General features: G+C 40.3%; 1 protein-coding gene across 1 annotated transcript in view; it reads left to right on the top strand.

Moving 5' to 3' along the window:
* Positions 1 to 12,331, top strand: part of TSTD2 (thiosulfate sulfurtransferase like domain containing 2) — a 54,206-nt gene that overhangs the window by 1,302 nt on the left and 40,573 nt on the right. The window contains exon 2 of the mRNA XM_089652748.1: positions 7,856 to 8,181. Coding sequence (XP_089508874.1) covers positions 7,856 to 8,181 — 326 coding nt within the window. The remainder of the gene's footprint in view (positions 1 to 7,855; positions 8,182 to 12,331) is intronic.

Raw genomic sequence — 12,331 nt, 5'->3', positions numbered from 1 at the left:
AATCACAGCTCACTCAGTACTTCTCAATGACTGCAAGAATGCAGACAGAGAGAAAGAGAAATGATTGCTTTTACATCCTATATGGGTGTAAAAGCAATCAGTGTAAAAAAAAAAATAAATACAAACTTCATCACCCCCCACAAGTAGTACAGTGTCACCATGGTGACACTGTACTGCTAGGGTGACAGTATGTACAAAAAAAAATTATATAAAAATGTAAAAAAAAAATGTTTAAAAATTATAATTTTTGGTTATAAACTAATTTGGATTTTTTTTTTTTTTTACTAAAAAGATAACAGAATACATTTTGGCCAAGATTTATGATGAAATATTATTTATTTGCAAAATTCTATAGAAAAAACACTTTTTTTTCTAAATTTTCGGACATTTTCATTTACATAGCAAAAAAAATCCCAGTGGTGAATAAATACCACCAAAATAAAGCTTTATCTGTCTCAAAAAAATGGTAAAAATTCATATGGGTACAGTGTTGCATGACTGCGCAATTGTCATTCAAAGTGTGATAGCGCTGAAAATTGCCCTGGTCAGGAAGGGGGTAAAAGTGTCCGGTCTGGAAGTGGTTAATTGTAGGTAAAAATATATGCATTTATTTTTGTCCAAAGGAGCCTGGAAGGCATTGCACCAGCTATCAGTAGATCACTGATACCATGCAGGTTTCTTGCACACCTATTAGAATATCTGCTTGCCGTACGGGATGTAGGAGAGCAAGCAGATATTCTGACAGGAAGCTTCAATGAACTAGGACAGCACCCAACAGTGCCATGGTAGTTCATTTAAAACTACAAGCCGACAGCTGCTAAGGCTGCTGGGACTTGTAGGCATTCATTCACAGAACACTGTGAATGAGTGACACGGCAATGTTGGTGGAGCCCCGCACGGCCTCTCTGTTTTCAAATCTGACATAGTACGGGGAGACTTCTCCCCATCCTATCGGTCAGAGGGAGGGGGGCAGCTATGGGAAAATTTTACATGTTCCAAACTAAAAACAGGTAGAACATGTAACATGTTCCCATAGGTGAACTTGTCCTTTAAAGCAGAGCTCCACCCAAAAGGGGAAGTTCCGTTTTAAGGGCTAGTTCACACTACATGCGTTTCAGTTGCTTTTTTTTCTGCATCCAAAATGCACAGAAAGCAGGTTATATGGTTGTCAATGTCATAGTTCACATCAGTGCTTGCAGTTCCAGTGCGTTCTGGATGCAGACAAAAAAGAACGGGCTGCATTTTTCCTGCACAGAACTGTACTGGAACATCAAAGATGCACTGGAATGTACCAAAAATGAACTGGAACGCACATGTCAATATTTAAATTGATGTCAAAGAGGGGGGGAAATGCAATGGAAAGCATCAGAAACGCACTGAAACGCATCAAAAACACCAAATATGTGCATGCATAAATGCATCCAGAACCCATCTGAACTGTGTTCCTATAGTGTGAACTGGCCCTAAGGCCCCATCCCCTGCTCTCCATTATGGATTGTCACCTTGTGGGAGGGGGTACCCCATTTTGACAGGTACCCGCTGTGATTGTCCCCCCCCCCCCTCCCCCCCGTAGACTTCTGGGACACATGAAAGGTCCCAGAAGACTACAGGACCATTCGCGCATGCGCAGTGGGTATCCGGCTGTGAAGCCGCTAGCTGTCACAGCCATGTGCCCACACTTATGATACCAGGGAGAGAGGACAGCCGCTGAAACTGGCTGCGATGAGGACACTGCTGGATCGAGGGACAGGAGAGTGTCTGGTTTTTAAAAGTGGCTACAGTGTTTGTTAAGGATGCACCAAAATTTTGGCGACCAAAAATAGCCCTATCGGCCAATAAAAAAGTGAGACAAGACAGGTGCCAATAATTGTGGCCCGAGGGGCAAATTGACTATTTGGCCGGGGGGTTTGGAGTGGGGCTGTGTGTACTGCAGATGGGGCAGGAGAGGAGGTAAGCAGTGTATACAGACAGATTCCCTCACTTGCCACCGCTAAATATCATTGCCGGTTTTTAAATGCAATTGCCGGCTTTTTTTTTCTTCACTATATAGCTCCAAGAAGAAGCTGTCATTCTCCCCGCTGCTAAAGTAAACAAAGGGGCAGGGTCACTCAGTGGCATTACCCAGTGACCCCTCCCTTTTGTTTACTTTAGAAGCTGGGCGAATGACAGCTTCTTCTTGGAGCTATAAAATGAAGAAAAGAAACTGCAATTAAAAACTGGCAAAGACATTTAACGGTGGCAAGTGAGAGAGCCTGTCTGTATATGCTGCTCCCTCACTGTATACGCTGCTCCTCTCCTGCCCCCTCCTTGCACCCCCTCCCCCTAGGAAGAGGATCTGTCACTTATATGCTATTACATAGGAGACGATTGGTCCCCTATGCGATAGCAATAAAATCATAAGTTAATAAAAAATTAATAAAAACATACATTAAAAGTAAAAAAAAAAAAAAAATGTGATCCTCCTCAACTCCATATACGCAGACGTTTCGGTGTTCGGTCAAGTGCATCCTGAGTTTTCGGTTTTGGCACCACAATTTTCATTTCAGTGCACCACTAGTTTTTGTAGCTGCTGACTTTTACTTTTTTACACTTTGACTGGAGCTCTGCTTTAAAGTGGAACTTTAGTCAGAAAATGTCCTAAAGATTTATTGCTGCTCTGCTGCTCTGGACTTCCAGCAAGAAGAATCAGAAGCAATGCTGGAGTTAATTTACAGCAAGCACTGATTTTGGTAGCATAATTATTAATGTGGAATGTATGTCGCTTGCTAAAGAACATTATTTTTTTATCAAGTTGTTATGGGTAAAGTTCCACTTTAAATTTTATACTGAATCTGCTGGTGGAACTTAAAGCACCTTTGTGTCCTGTAGTGACACTGGGGTTGGGGGATGGAGCTGCAAAATGTAATGGGCGTCACTGGCATTCTACACTTCCAGATGTGTCAAATGTAGAGTATTGTTCAGCAAGATTTTCTCTCTATTACAGAGAAGTTTAGCTGTGCAGCCTGAAGGATAGGTAAATATTAAAGTGGTTGTAAAAGCTGAAGGTTTTTTACCTTCATGCACTCTATTCATGAAGGTAAAAAACCTTCTGTGTGCTGCTCCCCCCAATACTCACCTGAGCCCCCTCTCGATCTAGCGATGTGCATGGGAGCCTCGGTTGTCCCAGGTTTTGCTCTCCTCATTGGCTGAGGCACAGCAGCCATTGGCTCCCACTGCTGTCAATCACAGCCAGTAAGCCAATGAGGAGAGAGTGGAGGGCAGGGCTGAGCAGCAGCTATATGTATCTTATGGACACATAGGGGTTTATTTACTAAAGCTGGAGAGTCCAAAATCAGACTCCCTTCTGCATAGAAACCAATCAGCTTCCAGGTTTCATTGCCAAAGCTTCATTGAACAAGCTGAGGTTAGAAGCTGATTGGTTTCTATTCAGAAGGGAGTCTGATTTTGGACTCTCCAGCTTTAGTAAATAAACCCCATAGAGTGGGGCTTGAGAGCGAGCATGCACCTATGTCCCCATAGCCAGCGGTTTGCTATTGGGGGCACTAGTCAAGGGGGAGGAGCCAGGAGTGCTGGTGGGGGACCGAAGAAGAAGAGGATAGGGGCTGCTCTGTGCCAAACCATTACACAGGGTGGGTAAGTATAACATGCATGTTATTATAAAAAAAAAACAACCTTTTAGAATCACTTTAAGAGGCATTTTTTGCCATTCACACTATTGCAGTACGATAATATGTGTTGGTGCAATTCATTCTGAACAGCAACCCAATGCGCCTTCCCAGCACACTTGTGTTGCAGTGCAAATGAATGGGTTGCTTTAAAGTGGTTGTAAAGCCTTCCATATACCCAGTGAAGTGACTGGCCTCAGGTGATACACAGAGATGAAACAAATCCTCCTGATTAAGTTGTACCTGTTTATCTACGGTCTTCTCCTCTCTTCATATGTTCAAAGTCCAGAACTTATAAAGTTTCTCTGAGAGTTCAGAAAAAGGGGATGGAGAGATGAAATTATACTCTGCAGCGCTCAGTGAGGAGAGCTCTGAAAGCTAATTGGAGGGAAGAGGGAAGGGACACCCCCTCCCCTCCACAGAGCTCAGAGGAACAGAGCTGAGGCTGTCAATCAGCTGGAGGTCCCTCCCCTGTCACCATTTTTTTTTTCTCTTGGTGTCAGGAAAACTTGTCAGAAGTGACTCATGCTGAGAGCAGAGGAAGGAGGCAGCAGACAGAAATGACACTTAGTACACACTATAGAGGGATTTGCTTTCTTCATATTTCATGTCTGAGATTTACGACCACTTTAAGGCAAGCACATTAATGCACAATTCAATGTAAGCCCTTAGACTGGGTTCACACAGTTGTGCTGTGATAACACATGTACATGGGTACACTGACTGACTTTCATTTTTAGTTATGGTTACATGGTAGCGCTGAGTGACTACCCACAGCCTGGGGTGTCAGGAAGAAGTGGACAGCGCTGGAGCCCATGGAGTGGGGGTTAAAGTAAGTATTACATCCTCCCCAGCATCTCCTAGAGGTAACAAGCATTTAACATAACGTGCATCCCCTCGGCAAGGTTTTCTTTTTTTTTTTCTTTTGCCATCCTGGACGTAGGCTTTAAAAATAGGGAGAGTCAATGAGCAAGGCATGCAGGGCAAAGCAATTCATTTGTATTTATGCCCCTCTAAGCAGCAGCGTTGGTGTACAGAATGCCCCGAAAAAATTTAATTTACTACTGGTGCGATTAGCTCCCTGAATTTCCTAGAAGTCTACCCAATTTGAGTTTTGATGGGATACTCACCAAGGGTTAATTACTTCTAAATCCTGCAGACACTGCAGATTTTCTCATCAGAACTTTGAGAGTGCACCTGTTAATGAACCAGGCCATCACAGTCAGTCTGGAAAAGACATGGTGATAGAAAATAGCTTAAAATCCTTGCGATTTACATTAATCACCCACAGGGTATAAAAAAAAAATATATATATATATAATATATATGTTTTTTGTTTTGTTTTGTTTTTCTCAACGAAAGTGAAATTACCTTTTAGGCTCATGTTTACCCACCTGCCTTCTTTCCTCTCCTCTTTATTTTTAGATAACCATATTACATGTCAAGCACATGCAGTGGAGGCTAAGAAATGACAGTTCTCACTGTCAATCAGTGGCTATTAAATAGGTGCAGAGGGGATGAAAGGGAATCTAGAAAGAAACTTGGCAGCCTGAGCAGAGACGCTGCTGCCAGTGACATAGCAATAGACATAGAAGCCTACATAGCTGATATTGGTGTCTGGGGTAGAAGGGAGGCCCATTTAAAGAGGATTTAAAAAAACAAAACTGTTAACTTTCCAGTATAGAAAGGCTGAAGTCAGACCATAGATCAGTACCCTCTGTACAGTAAGGCTGGCCATACATTATACAATTATCTGCAGATTTTCTGCCCAATTTCCTTTAGATTTACCTTCAACTATGTAGTGCAAGGGCCTGCCTAATTGGATACAACTGAAAGTGTTGTTTAGGTTTGTCCTCCTATTATATGGTTTTTGGTAAATCTAAACCAAAAATCTGCAGATAATTGTATAATGTATGGCCAGCCTTAGAATCATTTGCTTACCTTTCTGGGGAACCAAACCCAGAGGGATAAAAGGAGAAAACACACCCTGCCTCCAAATATCACTGATAGCAGAAACTAGAAAAATGGGTATTTATCCAGGATTCAATCCCCCAAAAAATATATAAAGAAAACAAAGCAAAAAAAATCTACAAAGGTGTAAAGTATTTTGCCATGTTTTCTGTATTTATATTTTTTATTGCTTGAAATTTTGGAATAGTTGAAGTGTCCAAAGCTCTTATTTTTCTAGTTTTTTGTATTTGCATATCTTTCTTAGTGTAGTTTTATTACCTTATGAACTTTTGCTACACAGTGAAATGAATCCTTTATGTAGTCACAAATCCTCAGCTAAAACCTTAAAAAGCTGATATCATGATGGTTATTGTTATTGCTACTATAACTTTTATTCACACCACTGGTAGTATTGTAAGAATTATGCTAGACAGCTCTCCTGCTACCTGTCCTTGATTTAGATATACTTCATGTTCATATAAATGATATGTATTATGCATTTTATGTAACATATGTAAAAAGAAAAATACCCAAAATAAAATAAGTGGTATATACTTGGGCAGAACAAATTATGAAAGACAAACTGTCACCACTATTTAAATACATGCTGACAGCAGCATAGGTAGCCTTTTCTTAAGAATAATATGTAGACAGCAATTGCTGAGTCTAGTTTTCCAGGGGTCTCTGGCATGAATACTTTTTAAATTGTTGACTTGGCATGCAGACAGTGAAGTCAAACCCCTGATTTGTGCACTACTTCCAAGTTGGTGTCCAAAGTATTGAAACAATTGCATCAGCATGACAATTGGCCAACTAATATTTTCAGAAAGCGTTGTTAACAATGACCATATCTATATTTTTTTCCGCATAGGGTTCCTATATAGCAGACCTAAACTTTCAATAAATGCTAGCCTTCACACTTCAGGGGTAAGGTATTGATAACCCAAATATGTAATATGATCAACCAAAGAATATATATGTCAATAACTACTGTGATTTGCTCATTTGCACTTTGAAATAAAACATATGAATGACGTAAAAAATGGTGAGCACAAAGGACAAATGTCAGAGGCAATTGACACTGCGTGGTAGACCCTCTGTGACCACCTAATGAACAATAATAATGATACAAAAGTGCAACGCTAAAAAATGTGTGAACTTGTGTCGCTACATAACCTCAATCTTAAATCAACATGATGAACCACAAATATACAAATAATGCACAATATTAAAAAGTTCTTTAGACAGGAAAATATATTGATAGTCCCAAAACGTGTCCCCACGTGTAACGTGATCAAGATAAATATATGTGACTTCCACGTAATCCTCCACCTTAATGCACTCACCAGAAGCAAGTGGTAAATCAGCATAGAACGGATACACCTTAAAGGCAGACTCTGCTCGATTCCCCAGTCAGCAGATCTGTCCCAGGGTAAGATCTCTCCAGAGGCCAGTAGTATATCAGAAGGAACCAATAGACACTGGACCACACATTAGCTCCAAAATCATCTTCAGCCCGGTATTCCAGAAATGGGAATCCTAGAGTGTAAGCTCATAAACAGAGCCCGAAGACAGTGTAATATAGTATACACTATAGAGTCTGGAGGATTACGTGGAAGTCACATATATTTATGTTGATCACGTTACACGTTTTGGGACTATCAATATATTTCCCTGTCTAAAGGACTTTTTAATATTGTGCATTATTTGTATATTTGTGGTTCATCATGTTGATATAAGATTGAGGTTATGTAGCGACACAAGTTCACACATTTTTTTAGCGTTGCACTTTTGTATCATTATTATTGTTCATTAGGTGGTCACAGAGGGTCTACCATACAGTGTCCATGCCTCTGACATTTGTCCTTTGTGCTCACCGTTTTTTACGTCATTCAGAGTTGCATGTTTTCATTCATTCATGTTTTATTTCAACGTGCAAGTCACAGTAGTTATTGATATATATATTCTTTGGTTGATCATATTACATATTTGGGTTATCATTACCTTTCCCCTGACTGTGGACTTTTTATAACTGCACATTGTCTGTACGTGTATTATGTCTTTTTACATTCACTATTATTCTCCTTACTGCTGCATTTTATATTATTATTGTTTGCTTGGTGGAGATGGAGGGTTTGCCACGTTGTGCCAGCTGCTTTCTATATTTATTCCTTGCTCTCACTATTTATTTTATCTAAGATTGACATATATAAGACCACAGCAATATTCTTCATCTGCAGGCATTTGCTCTTTTTGTTAAAGAACTGCAGTCAACCAGTGAGGCACTTCGCACTGCACAAGAAAATGTGATTCGGTGGAGATGTTGCGGGCAAGAGCTTACAGACCTCAGAACTGTTCACAGACATGTAGCTGCACTTCATGCATACGAAGTTTGGAAAAGGACACAAAGTATTTTACAAGAACTTGCCATAGCTGCTGCAACCACTGTGCCATGCTCTGACTTTGATGATAACACTGATGCCTCAGCGAAAATGTCCTGGAATCATTGTCCAGTTTCTGACTGGTTACCAGATCTAAGTCACTACAAGAAAGAAGAGTTAACAAGGTAGAAACACATATATGCATGCCTTAATAACGACAGTATATGGTATATTAAAGTGTCATCAAATCCACATCATAAAAAATGATCAAAAATAGCTGTATTACTTGTTGTTTATAGTCACTCAGTCACTATGAAATTTGTTTTCTGTATTCTGCAAAAAACCTGGTTGATCCTGCTGTTCTCTTATCTCCCCATTCTGTTCAAGTTCCCAATACAGCTGGGGATTTTACAGAGCACTGTTGGCAGCTACTGCACATGCTGTTTTCAGCGAGTTTCTCTGGTGAGCATTTCTTTTCTCACATCTGAGCAGCCCATGTGACTGTAGAGTCACACATGTGGGCATATACACAGTGGTAAATGGCAGCCCACTGCATCCCTCCTCCTCCATGCCCACTAGCCAGATAAACACGATGGGGATGGGATATTACATCTTGATTGATGGAGGCTTCACCTCCCTGTTATTCTAAGACACAGGCTGGAGGGGGAGATTACCACAGATCGTGACTGGCAGAAATCCGCCCACATCATGGTATTGCCAAAAATAATAAAGATGTGATTTCAAATATATATTTGTATGAGAATTTAAAACAGTTTATATTATTTATTAATTTTCACTCTATATCCCAGAGGCTGTTTTTTTAAATTTGAACATGTGACCTGCAGCAGAGGACTAGAAGCTCCTGCCACTGTTTTCCTGCAGAGAAGCTGGGTCATGTGACAGCTGTATATCGATTAGGAAAAAAATACTTAGATGCTTTTTTTTTTAACTAAAATAATTACAGCGCCATCATCTACATACAGAAAGAGATGGGATAATGTAAATTGAAAAGTGTTTGTTTAGTATCAAATTTTATATATATTGTAGGTTTTACTGTCTATAGAACAGATTCTGTTCCTGTGGAGAACAATGGTAAATGTGTGAGCAGTTAATGATACCATTTTATTTTATTTTAGTGTCTGACAGTATTTTTGGTCCATACAAGTGCCCATTGGCAGTTTTTTTGTAACATACAGTATGTATAGTAACACTGGGCTGCAGGTAAGGTTGACTATCCTGCCACTGAGAAAAAGAATGAAAACCTTTTATATATGGCAGCACAGTGGCTAAATGGTTAGCACTTCTGCCTGGCAGAACTAGGGTTACTGGTTCAAATCCCAGCCACGGAACCGCCTGCTTGGAGTTGGCAAATTCTCCCTGTGCCTGCGTGGGTTTCTTCCGGGTACTCCAGTTTCCTCCCACACTCCTAAGACATGTTGGTAGGTGATTTGGCTCCTGTCAAAATTGGCTCTAATATGTGTTTGTATGAATGTGAGTGAGTGACCTTAGATTGTACGCTCCTTGAGGGTTAGGCACTGATGTGAATGTACAATATATTTGTAAAGTGCTGTGTAAATTGACGGCGCTATATAACTACATGTCGTCATATAGACTTAAAATGAACAACAGCTGTTAAAGATTGCCTTTTTAACTATGCCACCTCAGATAATCTATACCAATATTTTTTTCTCTGTGGTGGGCACTTCTTACTTCCTCTCGTGACCCCCAGGTACCCCAGTCTTCTAGTAGGCCGGTGCAATACAGGCAGCATGCTGAGGATATACAGTGCCTTGCAAACGTATTCCTACTCCTTGAAATTTTCCACATTTTGTCATGTTACAACCAAAAACGTAAATGTATTTTATTGGGATTTTATGTGATAGACCAACACAAAGTGGCACATAATTGTGAAGTAAAAGGAAAATTATAAATGATTTTTTAAAATTGTTTACAAATAAAATCTGAAAAGTGTGGTGTGCATTTGTATTCAGGCCTCCTGAGTCAATACTTTGTAGAACCACCTTTCACTGCAATTACAGCTGCAAGTCTTTTTGGGTTTGTCTCTACCAGCTTTGCACATCTAGAGTGACATTTTTTGCCCATTCTTCTTTGCAGAATAGCTCAAGCTCTGTCAGATTGGATGGAGAGCATCTGTGAACAGCAATTTTCAAGTCTTGCCACAGATTCTCAATTGGATTTAGGTCTGTACTTTGACTGGGCCATTCTAATACACAAATATGCTTTGATCTAAACCATTCCATTGTAGCTCTGGCTGTATGTTTAAGGTTGTTGTCCTGCTGGAAGGTGAACCTCCGCCCCAGTCTCAAGTCTTTTGCAGACTCTTAACAGGTTTTCTTCTAAGATTGCCCTGTATTTGGCTCCCTGCATCTTCCCATCAACTCTGACCAGCTTCCCTGTTGAAGAAAAGCAACCCCATAACATGATGCTGCCACCACTATGTTTCACGGTGAGGACGGTGTGTTCAGGGCGATGTGCAGTGTTTGTTTTCTGCCATACATAGTGTTGTGCTTTTAGGCCAAAAACTTTTTTGGTCTCATCTGACCAGAGCACCTTCTTCAACGTTTGCTGTGTCCCCCACATGGCTTCTCGCAAACTGCAAATGGGACTTCTTATAGCTTTCTTTCAACAATGACTTTCTTCTTGCCACTCTTCCATAAAGGCCAGATTTGTTGAGTGCACGACTAATAGTTGTCCTGTGGACAGATTCTCCTACCTGAGTTGTGGATCTCTGCAGCTCTTCCAGAGTTACCATGGGCCTCTTGGTTGCTTCTCTGATTAATGCTCTCCTTGCCTGGCCTGTCAATTTAGGTGGTCGGCCATGTCTGGGTAGGTTTGCAGTTGTGCCATACTCTTTCAATTTTCGAATGATGGATTGAACAGTGCTCCGTGAGATGTTCAAAGCTTGGGATATTTTTTATAACCTAACCCTGCTTTAAACTTCTCCACAACTTTATCCCTGACCTGTCTGGTGTGTTCCTTGGGTTTCATGATGCTGTTTGTTCACTAATGTTCTCTAACAAACCTCTGAGGGCTTCACAGAATAGCTGTATTTATACTGAGATTAAATTACACACAGGTGGACTCTATTTACTAATTAGGTGACTTCTGAAGGTAATTGGTTCCACTAGATTTTAGTTAGGGTATCAGAGCAGAGGGAGCTGAATACAAATGCACGCCACATACATAGAGACATACCCAAAAACACTTGCAGCTGTAATTGCAGCGAAAGATGGCTCTACAAAGTACTGACTCAGGAGGACGGAATACAAATGCACACCACACTTTTCAGATATTTGTAAAAAATTTTGAAAATAATTTTTCATTTTCCTTCCACTTCACAATTATGTGCATCTTTGTGTTGGTCTCAATAAAATACATTTACATTTTTGGTTGTAACATATCAAAATGTGGAAAAATTTCAAGGGGTATGAATATTTTTTCCTGGTATATTTTGAGTGCAAGTAAAGGCCTGTCTTTGCCGACACAGACCATAGACGCGTTGGAGCTTGGTCTGCAAGAAAAAGCAGGAGGCTACATATGTAGTGCTAATATAGACTCCTACAAGAGAAAATATGTTTATGCTGTTTGTTTGACAAGTCTATGCAAAATACTCGCCTGCAAGAAGCCCTCAAACACGTTTAGCACTTCAATATGTTGACTATGGCTCTGACACCCCTCCATTTAAAGCTGAAATATCATACTCCCTAAAAGACATGCCAGTAGCATTAGCTGTATAATGCCATGTTAGAAATGTGAGTTTTGTCACCTTTTTTTTTTTTTATTTGCATTAGTGTTTTTCAGCATTTGCGTTTTTTTAGGAAAACTATACTCCCACAAAACCTTGAGGCTCAAAAACGCCAGTCAAGTTTTTCAGCATCAGAGCGCTTTTACAGCTGAAAAACTCCTTCAAACGCAGTAGTTCTGGGGGAATTCTTCCGGCCCGAAACCACCCCTACCAAGATTGCTGATAAAATACTATGTGTGCATGAACACATAGGATAACATGCTGGGGAGTTTACTGACTGTAGAAAAAAGGAAAAAGGCCCAGTGTGCATGAGGCCTTTATGTGATGACAACTTAAAACGTTTATATTTCCCATCACGTTCTGTATTGGTGACAATAGTCAACCTTGTCCTTAAAAAAACAAACATTTTTTTTCTACCTTTTGATTTTTAACCACTTCCTGTCCGGACACTTTTACCCCCTTCCTGTCCAGGGCAATTTTCAGCTTTCAGCGCTATCACACTTTGGATGACAATTGCGCGGTCATGCAATACTGTACCCATATGAATTTTTTACCATTTTTTTGAGACA

This window comes from Staurois parvus, unplaced genomic scaffold, assembly GCF_062004578.1.
Source record: "Staurois parvus isolate SC_StPar_1 unplaced genomic scaffold, SC_StPar_1.0 ptg000692l, whole genome shotgun sequence".
Taxonomy (NCBI): domain Eukaryota; kingdom Metazoa; phylum Chordata; class Amphibia; order Anura; family Ranidae; genus Staurois; species Staurois parvus.
This window is presented reverse-complemented; position numbering and strand designations above follow the sequence as displayed.